The sequence below is a fragment of the Molossus molossus genome, unplaced genomic scaffold, assembly GCF_014108415.1.
Source record: "Molossus molossus isolate mMolMol1 unplaced genomic scaffold, mMolMol1.p scaffold_m16_p_19, whole genome shotgun sequence".
Classification (NCBI taxonomy): domain Eukaryota; kingdom Metazoa; phylum Chordata; class Mammalia; order Chiroptera; family Molossidae; genus Molossus; species Molossus molossus.
Genome location: NW_023425354.1, coordinates 19407984 through 19428636, shown reverse-complemented (window position 1 = coordinate 19428636; position 20653 = coordinate 19407984). Strand labels below are relative to the sequence as shown.

The window sequence follows — 20653 nt, the reverse complement described above, 5'->3', positions numbered from 1 at the left end:
TGACGTTTTTCTCTCTCCCTCTCCCTTCCTCTCTCTCTAAAATCAATAAAGAAAAACAAATTAAAAAAAAAAGAACTCTGCCCTGGCCAGCCTGGCTCGGTGGTTAGAGCGTTGGCCTGCGGTCCAGAGACACCTGGGTTTGGTTCCCGCTAAGGGCGTGTACCTCAGTTGCAGTTTGTCCCAGGCCCTGACCCAACCAAGGCCGTGCAGAAGGCAGCCACTCGATGTGTCCCTTTCACGATGATGTTTCTCTCTCTCTCTTCATCTCCCTCCCTCCCACTCTATCTGAACAAAAAATGGAAAAATGTTCTTGAGTGAGGATAAAAACAAAACAAACAAAAAAACTCAACTTCCCAACCAGTCTTCTTAAGAACTAAGTCAATGTGTCCTAAATATATTCTGAGCCAACAAGAGTCCTCAGAGTGAGATCAGTGCTAACTTCTGCACCCAAATGTCATGAGCATCCTGTGTGTGGAAACACTCCATGAGCCACAAAGCACTATGGAAGTTAGGAATCAATATAAACATTATGGTAGCCATTGGGTAAAGATTTGTTGACTGCTGGCTCATAATTAAGAATTAAGTTTTTAGCTCTGGCCAGTTTGGCTCAGCAGTTAGAGCGTTGGCCCGTAGAACAATGAGTCTTGGGTTTGATTCTGGTCCACAGCACATACCTTGGTTGCGGTTCGTCCCCAGCCCTGGCTGGGTCGTGTGGAAGGCAACCAGTCGATGTGGCTCTATCACATTGATGTTTCTTTCTCTCTCTCTCTCTCTCTCTCTCTCTCTCTCTCTCCTCCCCCTCCCCTCACTCTATCTGATGATAAATAGAAAAGTATCCTCGGGGGAGGAATAAAAAAAAAGAATTAAGTTTTTAAAAAGCAGTGACCAGTAGTTCTTTGCTGGTCTGGCAAAGGATAGATAATGGAGGATGGGATGTACTTCTCAGCCTTTGAACAAACTTCCCTAAATAATATTCCTTCTAGCAGAGCTTTTGATAGATGGCAGTGAGTTCAGGAAGCCACAAAGTTATAAAAGCTGACACTGACTTTTCAGTTGCATTGCTAGTAAGTTAGGTGTGGCCTGGCATAGTGTGAACAGCATGGATATACACACCAATATTATATTAGTATCACAGGAAAAGCAATGAGTGTTTTATGGTCAGAGATATATTCTGAGGACCCAGCATCCTTGGCTCTTCACATTGTGGGAAACAGTCACCTACCTTGTCAGACCTCTCAAGCTTGTCTAAGGCTCTAACAAGGGACAAGTCACTTATAACCCGGATTTAATATTCTTTCTCTTTTACTTCCACTCACCTTCCTCTTCTTACAATCCCTCTTCCTTCTCTGTTAAAGCTAGTTGAGTGTGGGAGGGAGAGCTTTTCTGGTTGTCATTCTAGGGAAGTTATTTTTCTGGGCTTCAGCTTTGACATCATTAAAATTGCATTTGGCTGCAGCTATGTGATACCACTGGCAAGGTCAAGTCTAAGCTCTCAAGAGTCTATTAAGAAGGAGTTGAAGAATAGGAGAAGCTGCTGTTATAATTTTTATACCAAGAGATGGAGTGCTACCCTTGACAATGTCATTCAACAAACCGACCTACACAAATAGAGTGTTACCAAAAATAAATGTGGAACTGGAAGCTATTTTGGATTCTTGTATAATCAACTGGTGTTATCAGCTGTCAAAGAAGGGTACACTGTCATGGAGGCAACTACTTGCTGACTTACATTTCTGCCTAAAGTTCCATTCTGAGATCAATAAGCCCAAAAGAGAACTCACACCATCCTACCCAGTTACTTTCCAGACCTTCTCTAGACCAGTCTGTGGACCCAAGCTCCTCAGTGCATCTCATCTTTCCCTTCTATTCTGGTTCCTTGGTCATCACCAGGTCCGGTCCTATAGCCTTCTACTTAAGTCTTCCTACCTTCAACCTCCAATCCATCCTGCCCCTACAGTAACAGCTGGGTAACCACATCATCTCTTCACCTTTCTGGGCCTCTATTTCCATCTATAAAAGGACAGGGTATGGCTGGGCCTCCCCAAAGCTCCATTTCCCTCTAGGATTCACATTTCCATTGAGAGCTCAAACAGAAGAAACTGTTATACTTCTATGTCAACAGATGGTGCTCCACCACTGGCAAACAGCTTGGATTCGTCAGCCTCCCTGAAAAGCCTTTGCTATCAGCAGCAAATATGCCCAAACCCTTACCCTCCACTGCTCCTGAACACAAAGTAATCAATCCTGTCCTAAACCATTTCCAGCTGGGTGCTGAAAATGAACAAGTCATGGTCCCTCCCCTCTCAGAGCCCGCTATCTGGTGGGACTGCAGAGAAGTGAAATTCGCAAAGTGCTGTGGGGACAGGGCTTCGGTATAGGCTTCGTGAGATGTGCTGGGAGATTGTGTCTGAAGTGAGATTAAAAAGATAAACAGGTGAATGCCAAGTATTCCAGATGTGGGGAGCAGCACTGTGAAATGGCATTGACAGAAAAGTGGCTTCACATGGCCAGCAATGAAGACGGCACTGTGGGCAGAGCTCCACTCTGGAAGGGGTCCACACCCTGCAAAGTGCCTGGACTTAATCTTGTAGGCAATGATTTTAAAAACTGAAAGTTTTGCCTGGCCAGTGTGGCTCAGTGGTTGAGCATCAACCCATGCACCAAGAAGTCACCGGTTCGATTCCAGGTTGTGAGCCAAATCCCCAGTTGGGGGACATGCTGGAGGCAACCAATCGATGTTCTCTCTCATTGAAGTTTCTTTCTCTCTCTCCCTCTCCATTCCTCTCTCTCTAAAAATCAATTAAAAAATTTTTTTTTCTTAAATAAAATAAAAACTGAAAGGTTTCTCTGTACCGCTGGCCGATGCTCCAACCGCTGAGCCAAACCGGCCAGGGCAAAAAAAACTGAAAGGTTTTAACTAGCACTAAGAATGGACCAGAACTGAGGCTGAGCAGCTCAATTGGAATAGTGATCTGGCCTCTACCAGTTCCCACATGGAAAACTGCTCCAGTCACCCTAACTGACCCTGCCTCTCTCTTGTCCCATCATGGCCCCTGCACATGCAGGAGCAAGGGGGGTCTTCTTAACTTGTAAATGATCCATGACACCATCCTGCTTGAAAATCCCTTCCACAGCATCTCAGTATTCTTAGGATAAAGTTCAAACTCTTCACCAAGGCCCATAAGGTCAAGCACAACCTGGCCCTGGCTGTCTTCTCCAGGGAGAGGGACAACAGGCACCAAAGGTCAGGGAAGTGAGAGTCTTCCCATTTCATTCATTGATAAACATCTGCTGAACACCTGCTGTGTGAAGGCCTGTTCCAGGAATGTGAGATACAGCAATGGATAAAACAGAAATCTCTGCCCTCCAACTTTTCATGTAATGAGAGAAGTAAATTATGAGTAGGTGAGAGGCAAAGACCCACTGAAAGACTGAGAGTGGGGGGAGCCTCAGTGATTGGTGGATGGGTGGGGACAAAGGTAAGCAGAACTCAGCAGGTCTAAGCAAGGGGTCTGCCCAGTAGCTGAAGCCTCACAGCAGAACAGAGTCAAAGGCTCAGAGCTGTGGATGGCAACAAGGAAGTGCAGGAGAGACACTCTCCCTCTGAGAGCCTAGGGGCTGGAAATGTGGGTCAGCCTATTTGACTCCTGCCAAACAGGAAATGAAGCCCATCCACCAACCCTTAAATGAGGGTGTTGTTTTTGTCACCACCTCCCTCATTGCACTGAGATCCCTGAGGGCAGGGAACACCCTTAGTGCCACCCTGGGCCAGAACTGTAAGGCTTAGCACCCATCACCTTCCTCTCTTTCCAGGATGCACAGCTATGGTACGTTTCCCAGGCTCCCTCCATACTCTCTTGCTCATTGACCAGTAATGCAGAAGACATAATGGGGAACTGAGGTGTAAGGGATGGTGGGGACACAGATAGGAGGAACGCAGAACACAGTGAGCGTCCCCCTCCAACACACACACAAGACTGCAATATGAGTGAGAAACACGCCTTGGTTGTCTTAAACCACTGAAAATTTTGTAGTGGATAGTCTGAGCATTTATAACGCTAGCTAATTTTTGCTCCTTCTTGTTAAATGTTTGTTAAAATGAGAATGTCCTAAGCAGAAGTTACTGCCCCAAAGCCCCTCTAACCTTAGCAGACAGAGCATTTGGGGCCCTGGCCGGTTTGGCTCAGCGGTTGGAGCATCGGCCTGAGAACCAGAGAGTTCCGGGTTCAGTTCCCGCTGGGCCCTAGCAGCGAGGGGCACATACCAAAAAAACACACCCCAAAACAATAACAAACAAACAAACAAGAAACAGAGCATTTGGGAAATCTCTTGCCACACTGATTGACAGTTCAGCCCACCAATGAGGAGGAGCCCTGCCCAGATTGGAAGTCAGGATTGAGGTTGCACCTACCTTTCCAGCACGTACTCCAGGTTGGTCAGCCTCGCTTCCCCTGTGGAGACGATGTGGATGGCGTAGGAGCTAAGGGAGCGGTGGATAAACCCCCAGGAATGCAGGTATCTCAGGGCATCGGAGATCTGGAGCAGAAGGTGCACGATCATATCCATGTGCAGCAGGGGGAACTCGGACCGCTGCAAGCAAGAGATAAACTGGCCTGGAACAAAGGGACTGCGCCCCCCAACACTGTAATATGCTTTGTAGCTCCCAAAGTCTTTCCTTCATTTTATTAAAATAAATTTATTTTCCTTTACTGATTTTAGACACAGAGGAAGAAGGAGGGAGAGAGAGACAGAAACATCGAATGGAGAGAACAGAGATTGGCCATCTCCTGCATGCCCCCCACTGGGGATCGGGCCCACAACCTGGGCCTATGTCCTGACTGGGAATTGAACTGGCAACCTCTTAGTTCATGTGTCATTGCTCAACCACTGAGCCACACCAGCTGGGCCCAAAGTCTTTTCAATTGATCTTCACAGCTACCTACTGTCCCATTTTACAGATCGGGAACCTAAAGGCCAGTGAGGCTCAGTGACTGGCCTAAGGTCCCACTGACCCAGGCTCCCTGGCTCCAAACCTAGGCTCCTTTCCCTCAGCTCAGCTGCTTTATACCACAAAAAATGAGGAGAAAGTTCTCAAAGTCTAGTAAGGGCATCCAGGGTGGGCTCACCACCACCAGCAATGAACCTGCCCTGCGCCTCAGCCCTCGTCCAAACCTGTGCTACTGGGAGAACCCTTTTGTTTAAAAAAAAAGTGTTTTTACTGATTTCAGAGAGAGAAAGGGAGACGGAGTGAGAGATAGAAAACATCAATAATGAGGGAAACACTGATCGGCGGCCTCCTGCATGCCCCCTATTGGGGATCGAGCCTGCAACCTGGGCATATGCCCTGACCAGGAATCAAATCAGGGACCTCCTGGTGCACAGGTTGATGTCCAACCCTTGAGCCAGACCAGCAGGACAGAGCCTGAACTTTAAAGGACCAATCCAGCCCCTACCCCAGAGAGATGACTTCGAAAGTTCATCCTAAGGGGACAGAAAATCACTCACACCAATGTACCCCAATGATTAAAGTCACTGGGTCTCTCCCAGAGAAGTGGCATTTCAAGTTAATGCTCTCACCCAAGGAAAGGAAAGGGAAACTAGGACACTAACAGGAGGTCCTCAGGCAAGAGGGATGGCTAGCCATTTTGGGGCAGGGTCCTTCCTGGAGGGACTCTTCTCACTCTTGCCCAAGGTCTTTAGAACAAAGTCATGGAGAAAAAAACACAAATCGTTCAGGACCTCTCTGAAGTCAATCTCAGCCTAAAGCACACTTGTCAGGGAATATGTGGGCCAGGAAAGATGCCAGGGAATATGTAGACCAGGAAAGATGCCAGGGAATATGTGGACCAAGAAAGATGCCAGGGAACATGTGGACCAGGAAAGATGCATCTGCCCGCACACAGGATTGTATATAAACAAGCCTCTCTCCCTGGCCGGTTTTGCTCAGTGGTTAGAGTGCCGGCCCTCAGACCAAAGAGTCCCGGGTTCGATTCCAGCCAAGGGCACATACCTCAGTTGCGGTTCGTCCCTTGCCCTGAATGGGGTCCTACGGGTGGCAACCAATCGATGTGTCTCTCTCACATCAATGTTTCTCTCTCTCTCTCCCCTTCCCACTCTGTCTGAAGATAAATATAAAAATATCCTCGGGTGAGGATTTAAAAACAAACAAGCCTTGCCCTGGCCGGTTTGGCTCAGCAGTTAGAGCATTGGCCTGCGGTCCGGAGAGACCCGGGTTCGGTTCCCACTAAGGGCATGTACCTTGGTTGCAGTTTGTCCCCGGCCCTGGTTGGGTTGTGCGGGTGGCAACCACTCGATGTGTCCCTTTCATGTCGATGCTTCTCTCTCTCTCTCTCTCTCTCCCCCCCTCCCACTGTATCTGAACAAAATATGGAAAAATGTCCACGGGTGAGGATTAAATAAATAAATAAATAAATAAATAAATAAATACAAACAAGCCTCTCTCTATAGCCAAGGTACTGCAGGGCACAAATGAAAACACAGGAAAATAAGACCAGTGCCATTTGATTAATTAGCTAGAAATGCAAGTGTATGTCTTCTGGGTCTGCTCTTAGATGTCTGGTACAGAAGCAGGACTAACAATAATAAAATCACAGTATTTCCAATATGCTTAGATTTATATATGTGTTATATAGCCACCATGAAGTAAAGAATTAAGATTTATCTTCCAGAATGAAAACAAACTATAAAGAAATAAATGTCTTACTGTTATTTAAAATATATATATTTATCTTCCATTCATGCACAAATGGGAACTCTCCTGCTCAGACAGGGGAAGAGGGCAGGGAAGGGGAAAAGAAATTAGGAGGGCGGCAAGGGAAAAATCCATGGAAAAAGCCACCTACCCGTTCATGGAGGACACTAAACAGCGTGCCCACAGTAATTCGCTCATAAACCAGGCGGGTCTTCTCCAGGTCCTGGGACACGCAGACAGCCATCAGCTGCAGCAGGTGGCGGTGCCGCAGTTTGCTGCAAAAGAAACTTCAGATGAGGCAGAAGCAGGACAATGATGAAAAAAGAAAGGGTGCTTTCCTTTCTTCTAGGCCCCTTGAACACATTCTAAACAAATACCATTTTGTACACAAAGTTTTTCTAAGAAAACAGGATAGGGTAGGTGGGGTTCTCTGTTGGAATCTGTGGCCTCTCACTGATCAGATCCTTAGGGCTTAGAGTCATCAATGACAATGTCACTAAGAGCTACTGAGCGAGGCAACTGCCGTATATCATCTCCAACCTAACAACCACCTTCAAGAAATGTTATCATTATAGTCATTTTAGAGATGAGGAAACCAAGGTCAGGGAAATGTCAGGAACCTGCCCAAGGTCACACACCCCACTGAGTCTCATGTCAGAGTCCATGCTGTGCCTAAGCCCTTCAAGCCTCCTTGGGTCCCTTTTGGCTCTGACACACTTGCTGCAGGAGTTGTGACCTTCTCAGGAAAGAGCTCAATGAGCCAGGGTCCATTCCCAGGCCTCAGCAGCCCTAGTGCAAACCAAAAGTCAAGCTCCTGCATCAGCAAGAGCTGAAGGACCCTGGAGCCACACACAACCTAAGGTACTGAGACCCATAGGTGGGTCCTCAGTGCAGACACACAGTTCCTCAGATGCATGGATCTCATGCACAGCCATGTCTATGAAGTCAGGACAGCATGCTGTCCCGAAAACAGGGCAGACCTCAAGGGCTATAGCAGGAGAGCCAGTGGGCCTGGAGGCTGGACCATCAGAGATATGAGTTACAGGAAAGTCAGTCAGAATTGACCCCCTCACCACTACCATCCCCACTCCTCAGGCTTCTTCTTTTTCTTTTTTGGCAGCCCCTGGAAATCAAATCAACCAATAGTCAGGAAATTCTGAGGCTGAGGGGGTTTGGTCTCCACACCCCAGGCACCCTAGGTAGCCTTGAACAGCCCTGAACCTGAGTCTGTAAAGAGCCTGGACCTGTAATGCCCTTGGGCTTCTTTCTCACCTGCTGTGCTCCTGCTCAGCAATTAACAAGTCAGCCAGCTGCAGCTTGCTGCAGTGCGGGTGGGTGGGGAGATTCAGCTCCTTCACTGTGACCCTGCTCCCATTCCACACCAGGCTGCAAGGGCAGGAGAGAGTTTGAGCAGAAACGGGTAAGCTGCCAGTTCTTCAGTGAGTTCTCCAGCCAGAGATCAGAGTAGTGTTTACACAGAACTTGTAAAGCACCCATTGGGTCTTCCCTCCTCCTCCCTTGAGGTCCTAAAGCACCTTGAGGAACTTAGTACAGGTGGCAGGAAGTCACTGGAAGATTTAAGGAATGGAGTAACTCAACCTGGTTTGTATTTTAGAAAGACAATGGTATCAGCAGTGTGGAAAATGGTAGAGCAGGGGTGGTCTGGAGAAGGGGAAGCCAGTTAGGAGGCGAGTCTGGGTGAGGAATAGTGATGACTTGGGCAAAAGCCACAGCAATGGATAGAGAGGAGGAAAGGACTTGATGGCAAATCTGGTGGCATGGGCAGGAAAACAAAGAGGCATATCTGCAGGGGACAGAGAGCCTTGCTGAGTCTGGCAGAGGTCGTTTCAGAAATGAGTTTTTCTAAGCAAAAAAGTGTCCAGTTTCAAGGAGGCCAAGAGAGCTTGACCAGAACAACTCCCGTGACCCTGCAGAAGAAGGCAGGTCTCCCACGGACTTCTGTCATAGCCAAATCCTGTTACTGCTGCCTCTGCTGCATTTGGTTGGTGAGGGCTGCAGCTAATACTAGTTCCAGCTTCTATGAGCAACTCAGAACCCTCTGGCCTGTATCAGAGGCCAGACAGTTACAACTATACTGCCTCTAACTCTCTAGAAAGCAGGAAGATTAAAACATGGTCCTGAGCGTTGGCTGGCAGACCAAAGATTCTAGGATTCGATTCTTGTCAAGGGCATGCGTACCTCCCTTGCGATTAGATCCCTGGCCCTGGTCGGGGTTGTGCAGAAGGCAACTAATCAATGTCTCTCTCTCTCGCATATCTCCCCCTCCACCCCCCACCCCTGCTCCCCTTCCCACTCTATCTAAAAATCAATGGAGAAATATCCTCGGGTGAGGATTAAAAAATAAATAAATAAATAAAACATGATCATGAGTAATCTTTCAGAGCAGTTGTTCTCAACCAGAGGCCATTTGGCAGTGTCTGTAGACATTTTGGTTGTTACAGTCACAACTGGAGGGAGTGGCCAAGAGGGCTGGTACTGGCACCTAGAGTAGAAACCAGGGATGCTCCTAAATATACAATGCACAGGACAGCCACCACCAACAAAGGGTATCCAGCCAAATATGTCAATGGTGTTCTCCATGCTGAGAATCCTTGATTCAGACAAAATGACCTTCAGTGTTAGGTTAGAAACCCCCATATAAGGAAATCACACAAAGCCCACACTTCCCATGGGTCTAAATCAGAACTCCCAATGGCCAGTTTCTGCTTACTTGGTCATGACCATGTAGGGGCCACTGCAGAAAGAGAAGGTAGGCTCATCATCAGCTTGAATCACTTCCTTTTCCCCAATTATTGGAAGAGATCCTAGATAGACCACCCGCTTCCTTGCTGAAAGATAAAACTAAAAAAAAAAGTACAGCTTCAAATTGTGGGGAAAAAAGAGAAAAAGTAAAATACCTCCAGAATCTTAGCCAGATAAAAATAATGATAGCTACTATTTACCAACTTGCCTAATACCTTTAAGGACATTATTCTATAATTTATACTATTTTTAATCTTCCTAGAAACCCTGCAAAGTTATAGTATCCTTCCCCTTTTACTAGTAAGAAAACTGAGGCTCATGGAAAGAGGTCAGACACCTGCCTGAAGCACTGACTTGGGGCTCGGGGGCCTCTGGTGGCCCCCACAGAACCCAGGCCTGTACGCAGCCAAAGCCAACACTCCTCCTCCCAGCCCACCCCAAGCTACCTTGCCACAACCAACTGGGGGCTGAGCTGTCAGCAAACATCCCCCAGCCACCCAGCAACATTTCCCAACTGTCTCTCTCTTTGATGGGCAGAACCAAGGATCCAAAAGGATCTTTTCCCTCAATTCAAAATTTCAACTCCTTAATAGCATTCCAACAACACACATAAGCCTCTAAGAGAGCAAGGTCAAGCACAAATAAGACCCACAGGGTCAGTGCATCTCTTTGCCTCTCTACAGCAAGACCACGTCTGACACCTTCACTGGGATTTAAAGGATTATTTCCTAAATTCCCCAAATCTAGCCCAAGGTCATTCAAGAGATCTCTGTAGTTTCCACCTTTTTTTCAATAAGGACAGCAACAGTACATGCCCTGCAAAAGTGATAAAGGAAAAAAAACCCACTTTGGAGACAATTAGAAAGATGAGTTGGACTAAGTTGAGGGACACACAGGTTCAGGAGGAGGGCCAGGTGACTGTCCAGTTAGTTCTGCAAACACTGGCTATCAATGTCAACTTCTTACCTTCCCAAAGCCAAAGCTGTAGATATTTTGGTCAGAAATGACTCCAGCTCTACGCGGTCGGTTAGGAGGGCCATTAGGGCTTCTAGATATATTTAAAAGAGGAAATAAAATGAGGATTAACCACCCATTATCCAGAGGGACAGTGATGAACCAACCAAGTTTGCAGAACGTGTACTGGGTTTTGTCTTTACTACTTGACTAGTTATCATGGAACTACAGGTGATATAATAGCCAGCCTCTCAGAGGGCACTTATGATTCTCATCTCAGGTATTCATGCCCTTGTGTAGCCCCTCACAGGTCAGATAAGTCTGACCTGTTAACCCAATAAGATATCGCAGAAATAACAGACTTCCAAGGCTAAACCCACCATGGCTTCTCTTAAGTCACTTGCTCTGGACGAGGACAGCTGCCATATTGTAAGGACATTCTAGCAGCCCAACGGGGAAGCCCAACACCCAGCCATGTGAGTGAGCCATCCTGCAACTGTATCCTCCAGCCCCAGTCAAGCCTTCAAGGTGACTCCAACCCCAGCTGACATCTCTATTACAACTTTGTGAGAAACCCTGAGCTAGAATCACCCAACTAAGCTATTTCCTGATTCCTGACCAACAGAAATGATATGAGATACAAATGTTTGCTGTTGTTAGAAACTGCTAAATTGGGGGGTAGGATGATTAATTATGCAGCAACAGATAATGAATACAGATGATCAAAGGTTGAAGAATCATAATGCTTATTTTGTCTACCTTTCTCATTTTACAGATGGAAAAAGTGGAGCCAGAAAGGGGAAACCTGCTGGCCTGGGGTCAAAGAGCAGCAGCAGGGACTAGGCCTGGGACCTAGACAGTCTGCCAAGATCCAAACACTGGTTGGCCAGGAGGTGTGTGTATGTGTGAGAGGGGGTGAGGAATTGGACCAAGCAGGGGCACAGAGGCCAGTTGAGGAATGTGGGAGTGTATCTTGACAGTCATGGGAAAGACCCTAAAAAGGTTTCTAGCCGTGAGTGGCACAACCCAATTTCCATTTTTAACAGGTGATTCTGGATTCTAGATAAAGAACCAAGACCAGCAAGAGTAGCAGCAGGGAGAGCGGTTAGGTGACTCTGATCCTCAGGGGCATCTCTGACTCATCTTCCTGGAAGCCAGTGGCAATCAGGTCATCAGAGGAAAACCAGGACTCCATGTGCATGAAAGGACAGGATGAGAAAGCCCTCAAGAGTGTGACAAGTCTAGCCACCCTAACTACAGAAAGAGATACCATTAGAGAAAACAAAAATGAAAAGGATTCTCTGAATACAAAACCTAAGTCAATAAAGTCCCTGAGTATTTAAAATAACTCTAAGCCTGGGGCCAGTCTCCTGCAGCTGCCCACCCAGCTAGCAGCAAATCTCTCACACCGGTTTAAAATAGCCTAAGGAACTATAAATTAAGCAGTTGTGGTATTTTGAGACCTCAGTAATAAAGAAACATGCTTTCCATAGTTCAAGATGTCAAAATAAAAAAGTATTTCAGAGGCTCTGAGAAAGAGTTTTCTGCTAAACTACCCAGACCTGAAAAGTTCCTTCTTTGCTAAGCACAGGGTGGAGCCTAGAGCTCATCTCCCAGGACATTCCTGGAAGGAGGGCATGGCCAAAGGTGCTCCTCTGGCTGTCCTTTTTCAGTGGCCACATCTCCTTCGGAGTTCATCCCTATGGGTGGGCCAGGTGCTGGAGGGACCTATTGCAGGGGTTCCATGAGGGAGGCGGTGGTGATGCAGAACAACCCACTCTGCTGCAGGCAGCACTCACCCCTGCATGAGGCCCCCAAACCAGGGCAGGTTGCAGATGAGCCGCTGAGTGCAGTCAATCTTCTTCAGGAGGTCATGGGAGAAGTCCTGGATGATGGCCTGCATGTGCAAGGCACAGCGATGCATGAACTCCACCATCTGCAACACCAGAGATGCTCAGTGCTGGCAAATCGAGAGGCCACTGGCCCTTCTGGGAACTGTGAAGTGGCCTGAGGTGACTGGTCTGACAGGAAAGGAAGGGGCCCAAGTGATTTTCTAAAGGTATGAAATGTTTACAGGGAGATGTTGGCAATAATTTTCTCCAATTGCCGCTTCCTTCAACAGATGAAGAAACTGAGTCAGGAAGAGTGAAATGATTTGTCCAAGGTCCAACAGCTAAAGAGCAGGAGAACCAGAGGAAGGGAAGTGAAGGGAGAAAATTCTGCCCACCTCCCTGCTTTCCTCCATGTGCCCAGGGCTGTGCATGTCATTCATGCTTTACATTTTTGTTATTTAGTCCTCATTAGAACACATCACACCTGCCAGAATGTGGCCTCAGGAAAGTTACTTCATGTCAATGGGCCTCTGTTTCCCCATCTATAAAATGCGATTAATAGTATCTCCCCGGGAGGGTCGTTGTGAAGATAAAATGAATTAATATTTAACTAATTTAATTACAATGTCTGATGTGTGATAAGTGCTATTTAAGGATCAGACAAAATAACAACTGTTCTTCCCCACTGAACGAATGATCAGAAAATTTTACTAGACTTGCCTAAGGTTCTACAGCTGATTAACTTGCTTCTGCCCAGACCTGTGTGTCCAGTGCCAAATGGCAAGGCCACTGCAAGCCTTGTGCTGTCCCCAGGACCAGCCTCTGGCCCCTGGGCTCCTGACTCCCAGCCCAGCACTCTGCTTTGAATGTGGCTCTGCAGAGTGGGTCCACCCTTACCATAGTGCTGTGCTCCTTCCTGGCTGTAAGGGCCCAGGTCTGTGCATTTTGACCCTTCTCATCATGGAGTCGAAGGTCACCCCCTGCATCCAACAGTTTGCTGAGGATCCACTGATTGCCTGAAAATGCTGCTGCGTGGACAGGAGTACTCCCATCAAAGCAGCGGCTGAAGAGGAATACAATGAGTGTCCATAGCAACACTCCTCCTCCCTTCCATGGGGAGGGGGTGGGGATTCAATGGGTGACAAAGGGCTCCCTTTCTACAGAGGTGACCTTTGGTGATGAGGATTATAATCATACCATTTGGAAGGCCCCAGGTCTGTGCCAACATGAGCTTTACACACATCCCCTTTCTCCATCCTTACCTCTACCCTTCAAGGCACTATCATTTCTCAAGACATAGGTGAGGAAACAAAAGGCAAAGCTGAGGGTCACTCCCAGATATGGGTGTGGTTCCAAAGTGGTGTTCTTTCCCCCTTTAACCCCTGACACTGGCTGCCTTGAAATAATTTCTTCATGTTTGTTGAGTCCTGGGGTCAGGCTGGTGAAGTACAGCCTAACCAAAGACCATCTCTCTCATGTGAGAATGTCTCCATCTTTCAACTCCTATCATAGAGGCCCACAATCCTTGGCATGAGCAATCTGGTCAAGGATCTACAACTCAGAAAAAAGTCTCCAAACTCCAGACCCCACAAATCTCTTGAACAGAGGCAACTCCAGTACAAGTTTCTATATCCTTCCAGAAATGTCCTATGCATATACAAGTAGGAATAAGAATGTTATAGCCCTGGCTTGTTTGGCTCAGTGGTTAGAGTGTCGGCCTGAGGACCAATGAGTCATGGGTTTGATTCTGGCCAAGGGCATGTACCTCAATTGCGGTTCATCCCTGGCACTTGTTGGGTCCTGCAGGAGGCAGCCAGTCGATGTGGCTCTATCACATCGATATTTCTCTCCCTCCCTCCCTCCCACTCTATCTGATGATATATAGAAAAGTATCCTTGGGTGAGGAATTAAAAAAAAAAGTGTTATATATGCCTGGCTGGTGAGGTTCAGTGGTTGAGCATCGACCCATGCACCAAGAGGTCACCAGGTCGATTCCCAGTCAGGGCACATGCCCAGGTTGGTTGTGGGCCCAATCTCCAGTGGGGGGCATTCCAGGAGGCAGCCAATAAATGTTCTCTCTCCTCGATGTCTTTATCTCTCTCCCTCTCCCTCCTCTCTCTCTAAAATCAATAAAGAAAAGTTATTTTTTTAAAAAAGAATGTGCTATATATTGTTCTGCACCTAAAATTTTTTTGCTTGTTTGTTTTTGTTTTCAATTAAAGAGAGAACACTCTTATTGTGTCCAAGATACAGTGAGATGTGATCTGTAGCTGTGGTTTCCTAACCTGGTTGCACATCAGAATCACCTGGAGAGCTTTCTCTCTTTAACTGATCACTGGAGAAAGACACTGGACAAGGGGAGAATAGACACATGCCTGGGTGACATAGGAAGGTACTTGCCTGTCAGTCACACCTGGGAACAGGTCATTGGCCAGAATGGGCATGGCCACTGCAAGTTCAGGAAGATTTGAGATATTTAACCCCCTAAACAAAGAAGTTCGCTGTCTTGTGTTTTCAGGACTCTTGGAACTCCTATTGCAGGGGGCATGCTCTCTAGGTTCGCCTGCATTCACCCACATAGCCCACAGCTGTGTGAACCCCACACACAATGGACTGATGGACTGCAGCTAGCCTGATACTGTGCTAGACCCAATTCCAACATAGAAGGGATACTTTGGTCACTGGCTTTGCTCTTTTTTTCTTTAAGTAATTTATTGATTTTTTAGAGAGAAAGGAAGGGAGAGAGAGAGAAAGGAAGGGAGAGAGAGAGAAAGGAAGGGAGAGAGAGAGAACTATCCATGTGAGAGAGACACATCGATTGGCTGCCTCCTGCACGCCCCCACACCGGGGATCGAGCCCGAAACCCAGGCATGTGCCCTGACCAGGAATCGAACTGGGACCTCTCAGTCCATGGACAACGCTCAATCCACTGAACCACACCGGCCGGCTGGTTTACTCTTAACTCTACTGAATCCCCAGCTGCACTTCTTCTAGGACTGGATTAAGAGAAATGGGACTTTGCAAACCAAGGGATGTAATTCCACAAAAATAAAGCTTTCTACCACATCTTATCCTCCTGTGGCAGCCTCCACAAATGCTTAGTCAAATGGTACCCCAAGAACACAACTCACTAGCAATGGAGAAAGACCATCCATGCTTTTCTCTGATAGCAATCTCTGTTGAGAAAATGGTTGTAAAGATCTAGAGAGCTTAATGCCTGGGAAGGCCCTGGGAAAATCAAACGTGTTATACAAAGAAAAGGAATGTTCACTGGTAAAGCTAATTCATTACACTGTGTTGCTGTTCCATATTAAAATTTGGACCAAATTTTAAACCACAACTACAAGAGCCAGGCAAAAATCATCCTGATAAAGTGATGACAAGTATATTAATTGGTACAAACTTGGTTGTGGGGTATATTAAACTGCTTAAATTAATCCTACAAATTATAACGTGGGTGGAAATATGCAAACCATGCTATTAATGATTAATTAATGAATTACTAATGTTTCACTTCACTTATTTCATAAGGCCTAGTAAGGCCTTTTATTAGCTACATACGTATTAGCAACATACATATACAACTATATTTCACTAATATGTTAGTAAAAGTTCCTTTATTATTTTGTCAAATTAGTTTCCAAACGCCCCAACTCATTTTAACAGCATATACTACTACTTATTTTCTAGATATTGATGTTATTGCACTTACTGATTTGGGTCTGATCCATAATCCACAAGAATATCAACTAATTTCGTAAGGCCTAATAACGATGCAAGGAAAAGCGCTGTCTGGCCCAGGGAGTTAACTGCATCAACATAAATCCCTACAAAGCAAATATCAGAATCAATGTAAATAACAGGACATTTCCTGAAATAAAACTAAAATACCAATATTAGAGAAAAACGTTAAAATTCCTCTACACAGCACTTCCATGCATTACTACTTTAAACTGTTTCTCAAAAAAGGAAAAATGAAGGCCTTCATTAGACACACAAACACAAAAGCTACAGATTAACTAAAAAGTAACCACAGTTGCCTTGTGAAGAAAAAATGTTACTCTACTCAAAAAGCTGCATCAAAGCAGGGGAGAAGGGGTTAATATAAAGAAAAAAAGACAACTCACATCCTAATAACTGAAACCAAACGGCAAACAAAAGTAACTGCCCTGGACTTCCGGCTGGGGTTTTGTCCCGACAGGACTGTGCGGGGGCAACCACTTGATGTGTCCCATTCAGGACGGTGTTTTTCCTCTCTCTTTCTCCACTCGTCCTGCCCCACCTGAATACTTAATAGAAGAACTTATACCGAATGAAAAACCAAGAAGTATAGCCATTTTTAAATATGCACATCACCACTAGAAACTAACTTTTACCGTAAGAAGAATAATCGGACCCACACCCACACCACGAAACATGGCATCTTCCTTTAGCATGCAAGTTCTAGAGGAACCACTCAGACTGCGTTTTCTTCCTCTTATTCTCTCATCGAGAGAAAAGAACGATCATCAATGGTCAATGGCAGTTGCATAAGCAACACCAGAAACCGGCTTCACGCTCAGAAGAAAACACTGCACCTCTTCCTCGTGGTTTCGGGTGCTCTACACATTCAGAGAAACTTCTCTAGTAACGAACTATAGAAATGATCCCTGAAAGTATAGTCTTAACCTTACAGCTGCTGCTTTTCCAAAGTGAATGAAACCCACACATATTACAATGATGGTGAATTTTTCTAACAGTGCTATTTCTACCCAAATATATACTGGCGTGTGTTTTCTGAAAACAGTTTCATTCCCAAAGCTCGACAAAGCGTTTTTGAATACTCTCGTGTTTCCAAAGACAGTTCGAGCTGTCACTTAAATTAACATAAGATTGTTAAACAGCCAATCACAGACCACTTATTTCCAACCCTGCCCCGCTTCTCATGGCAGTTCCGCAGTCAAGTTTACGGAAACGCTGACGACTACAAAGTGCGCCGGTGTGTCAGGACAAGCCTCATTTTGTTTTCTTTTTTATAAGCAAGCCTGCCCTTTGCTCTGGAGACAGACATTACCTCTATTTTTTTTTTTTCTTTTGTGGTACGTGCCCCTAGCGGAAACCGAAACTAGGACACTCTGGTCCGCAGGTCGACGCTCAACCGCTGAGCCAAACTGGCCAGGGCAAGCCGCATTTTAGACGCGTAAGTGGAGACCTTTTACAAGAAAGTGCAGGATGGACCGACCAAAGCAGAACTGACCTTTGCAAAGTACGCCCTACTTTAAAATTTTGTCTTCTGATCAAACTACTAGGCATATAAGTGTGTTGTGGCACGAGAGAACCGAGAGACCACCAGAGCCAAATTAAAGCCAAATAGAGAGGAAAGCCGGCCGGCGACTGATCCCCAGTTCTCAGAGACCAGCCCTGGGGCCTCCAAATGTTGTGGCAGGACAGTCAAAGAAAGACCACTAGAGAATTGAAGTCCAAATAAGAGCCATTTATTAGCCAGCCGGCGTCTGATTCCGAACACCCCTGTGACAGAGTCTTCAGAATCGGCCCCGATATGCTTTATTACATATATGCCTTTTATACCTTACGGAAAATAGGATCTTGATATAATGCCCAGGGCCACAGCAATGTTGTATAGAATTACTTTGCCTTACGGATAACAGGAACACCCATGTAGTCTCCACGTCCCATATAAAGAAGAGGCAAGCTATATAACAGCTCTCTTGCCCCAACCTACTTCTATTTTGCACCCCATCAGAGCTCCTAGTTTGAGATGGACTGGTGCCAAATTCATGAATTGCTTAATAAACCCAATGAGACCTTCAGATTTACCTGGTTGAATTTTTTTTTAACAAATCATTCCCTTGCTTAAACCTTCCTAGTTTCCCAGCTCTTGGGCTAAATAAAACCTATATAAATAGCTTGCGTGGCCCTGCAAATCTCTCTCCCTTACTGGGCTGTCTCCCTAACCTGTAGGGTAGGAACTGTCCAATTTGTGGGAGGCAACCCATGGATGTTTCTCTCTGCTTCTCCCCCGCCCCTAAAATAAACAAAAACTTATCCTCAGGTGAGGATTCAGGCCAGGCCAGGCCAGGGTCTGAGGGGTGGGACAAAGGAGCTATTAGGAAAAAAAGGATAATTTAGAGGTTGGATGTGTTTTCTTGGGAGAAAGAGAAAGGGAGGTGTTTTTTTGTTTTGTTTTTTTATTTTTTTTTAATTTTAAAGAGAGAGGAAGGGAGAGGGAGAGAGAGATAGAAACATTGATGAGAAAGAACATCAACTGGCCACCTCCCACATGCCCTCCTACTGGGGATGGGGCCCACAACCTGGGCATGTGTCCTGGCTGGGAATCGAACTGGTGACCTCTTGGTGCATGGGTCAACATTCAACCACTGAGCCACACTGGCCGGACTAGGGAAGGTTTTTTAAAACATGTAGCTTGCCTCTTTTTTAAAAAATTTTTTTCTTTATTGATTTTAGCGAGAAAGGAAGGGAGCAGGAGAAAGAGATGGAAACATCAATGAGAGAGAACATGGATTGGCCGCCTCCTGCATGCCCCCCACTGGGGATTTGGCCCACAACCTGGGCATGTGCCATGACCAGGAATCGAACTGGCAACCACTTGGTGCATGGATCAATGCTCAACCACTGAGCCACACCAGCTGGGCTTACCTCTTTTTCATATGAGGTATGGGGACTGCCTATGTGACAGATTACCTACTGGTGCTTGACCATAAACCCTGGCCAGTTTGGCTTAGCGATTAGAGCTTGGGCCTGAGTGTTTGGGTTTGATTCCCAGTCAAGGGCACGTACCTGGGTTGCAGGTTCAATCCCAGGTCCCAGCTGGGGTCATACAGGAGGCAACCAATCGATAATGTCTCTCTGACATCGATGTTTCTCTCTCCTCGTCCCTCCCTCCTTTCCACTTTATCTAAAAAAAAATAATTAATGGGAAAAAATATCCTCAGGTAAGGATTAACAACAAAAACCAAACTCCAGATGCAGAAGGGGGCACCTCATAACAACAAAAAGTCATGGAGATTATATGCTAAAGAACTATAATAGTTGAAAAAGATAAAATATGATAAAAACTAGGTTAAGAACTACACACTTCCCCTGGCCAGTGTGGCTGAGTTGGTTGCACGGAAGGTCTCAGGTTCATTCTGGGTCAAGGCACATACCTAGGTTGCAGGTTCAATCCCCTGTCAGGGTGCAGAGTGTCTGGGAGGCAATGTTATCTCTTTCACATCTTTGTTTCTCTCTTCCTCCCCCTCTGGAATCAGTACAATAAAATTTCCCCCCAAAATATTCAAGAACTACACACTCACTCTGTCAGTCTTTTTTTTTTCCCATTGGTTTTTTAGAGAGAAATGTTCACCTGCTGCTCCACTAACCCATGCATCACTGGTTGACTCCTACAAATGCCCTGAGGTTCAGATGAAACCATCAAGGTGGTGTAGATGACAGGACAGGGCCCACTATTTGAAAAAAAAAAAAAAAAAGACTTCCCAGCTGGTGTGGCTCAGTGGATTTCGTTAGCATCATCCCGTGAACTGAGAGGTCCTGGTTGATTCCCCACCAAGGCACATTCCTGGGTTGCGGGTTTGAGCCTTGGTAGAGGGTGTACAGGAGGCAGCCGATCGTGTTCTATCTCTCTCTCCCTCTCTTTCTAAAGAAAATCAATAAAAACATTTAAAAATAACAACAAAACCACTAAAGTTAGACAGTGTAAATGGTTAGAACATCATCTTCATACACCAAAGTTGCAAGTGAAATATCAACCAATGGAATAACAATCCCAACGCTTTTCTCTCAATTTTTTAAAAGCAGAAAATATGATGGAAACTAAAAAACAAAAGAATAACACCGACAAAACCCTCATGTTTAAACTAAAAGAGAAAAAAAAACAAAAACCACTCAAACTGCATTCTTTCCCTCTTGTCCTCCCAGAAGAAAAGAACATCATCAATGACTATTAATAACTATTAGCAATCATCAAAACAATACCAAAGCCACCTCCACGCTCAAACACCATGGTTTCAGGTGCTCTACACATGCAGAGATTTCTCTAGTCAAAAATTACAGAAATAGCCCCCAAAAGTATAGTTTTGACTTTGAGCTCCCTGCTTCTGGTTGGTGTATGGCAGCCGAGGACTTTTTACTCATGGTGATATTTTTTTTTTTTTGGTCAATTTAATCTTACAAATTGTTTTATTTCATATTTCATAAAAATTCCATTCAAGCCCTGGCCGATTTGGCTCAGAGGTTAGAGCATCGGCCTGCGGTCCAGAGAGACCTGGGTTCAGTTCCCGCTAAGGGCATGTACTTGGGTTGCAACTTGTCCCTGGTCCTGGTTGGGTCGTGCGGGTGGCAGCCACTCGATGTGTCCCTTTCACATCGATGTTTC

General features: G+C 45.9%; 1 protein-coding gene, 1 non-coding gene and 1 pseudogene across 17 annotated transcripts in view; all 3 read right to left on the bottom strand.

Moving 5' to 3' along the window:
* TEX14 (testis expressed 14, intercellular bridge forming factor) overlaps positions 1-20653 on the bottom strand; it is a 78951-nt gene that overhangs the window by 47752 nt on the left and 10546 nt on the right. For 8 of the 16 annotated variants that reach the window (XM_036269279.1, XM_036269280.1, XM_036269277.1 and 5 more), the window contains exons 3-10: positions 15974-16088; positions 13159-13324; positions 12229-12365; positions 10442-10523; positions 9444-9574; positions 7985-8098; positions 6864-6987; positions 4412-4590 (exon numbers count right to left, since the gene is read on the bottom strand). In XM_036269279.1, coding sequence (XP_036125172.1) covers positions 4412-4590; positions 6864-6987; positions 7985-8098; positions 9444-9574; positions 10442-10523; positions 12229-12365; positions 13159-13324; positions 15974-16088 — 1048 coding nt within the window. Of the gene's footprint in view, positions 1-4411; positions 4591-6863; positions 6988-7984; positions 8099-9443; positions 9575-10441; positions 10524-12228; positions 12366-13158; positions 13325-15973; positions 16089-20653 lie in introns of those variants that run through there. The other 8 variants (XM_036269281.1, XM_036269285.1, XM_036269286.1 and 5 more) reach the window with 8 other exon arrangements.
* LOC118635187 lies at positions 16713-16926 on the bottom strand. Its single transcript, XR_004960516.1, has one exon. It is a non-coding gene; the product is annotated as a small nucleolar RNA U3 (small nucleolar RNA).
* On the bottom strand, positions 20159-20356 carry LOC118635190 (annotated as a pseudogene).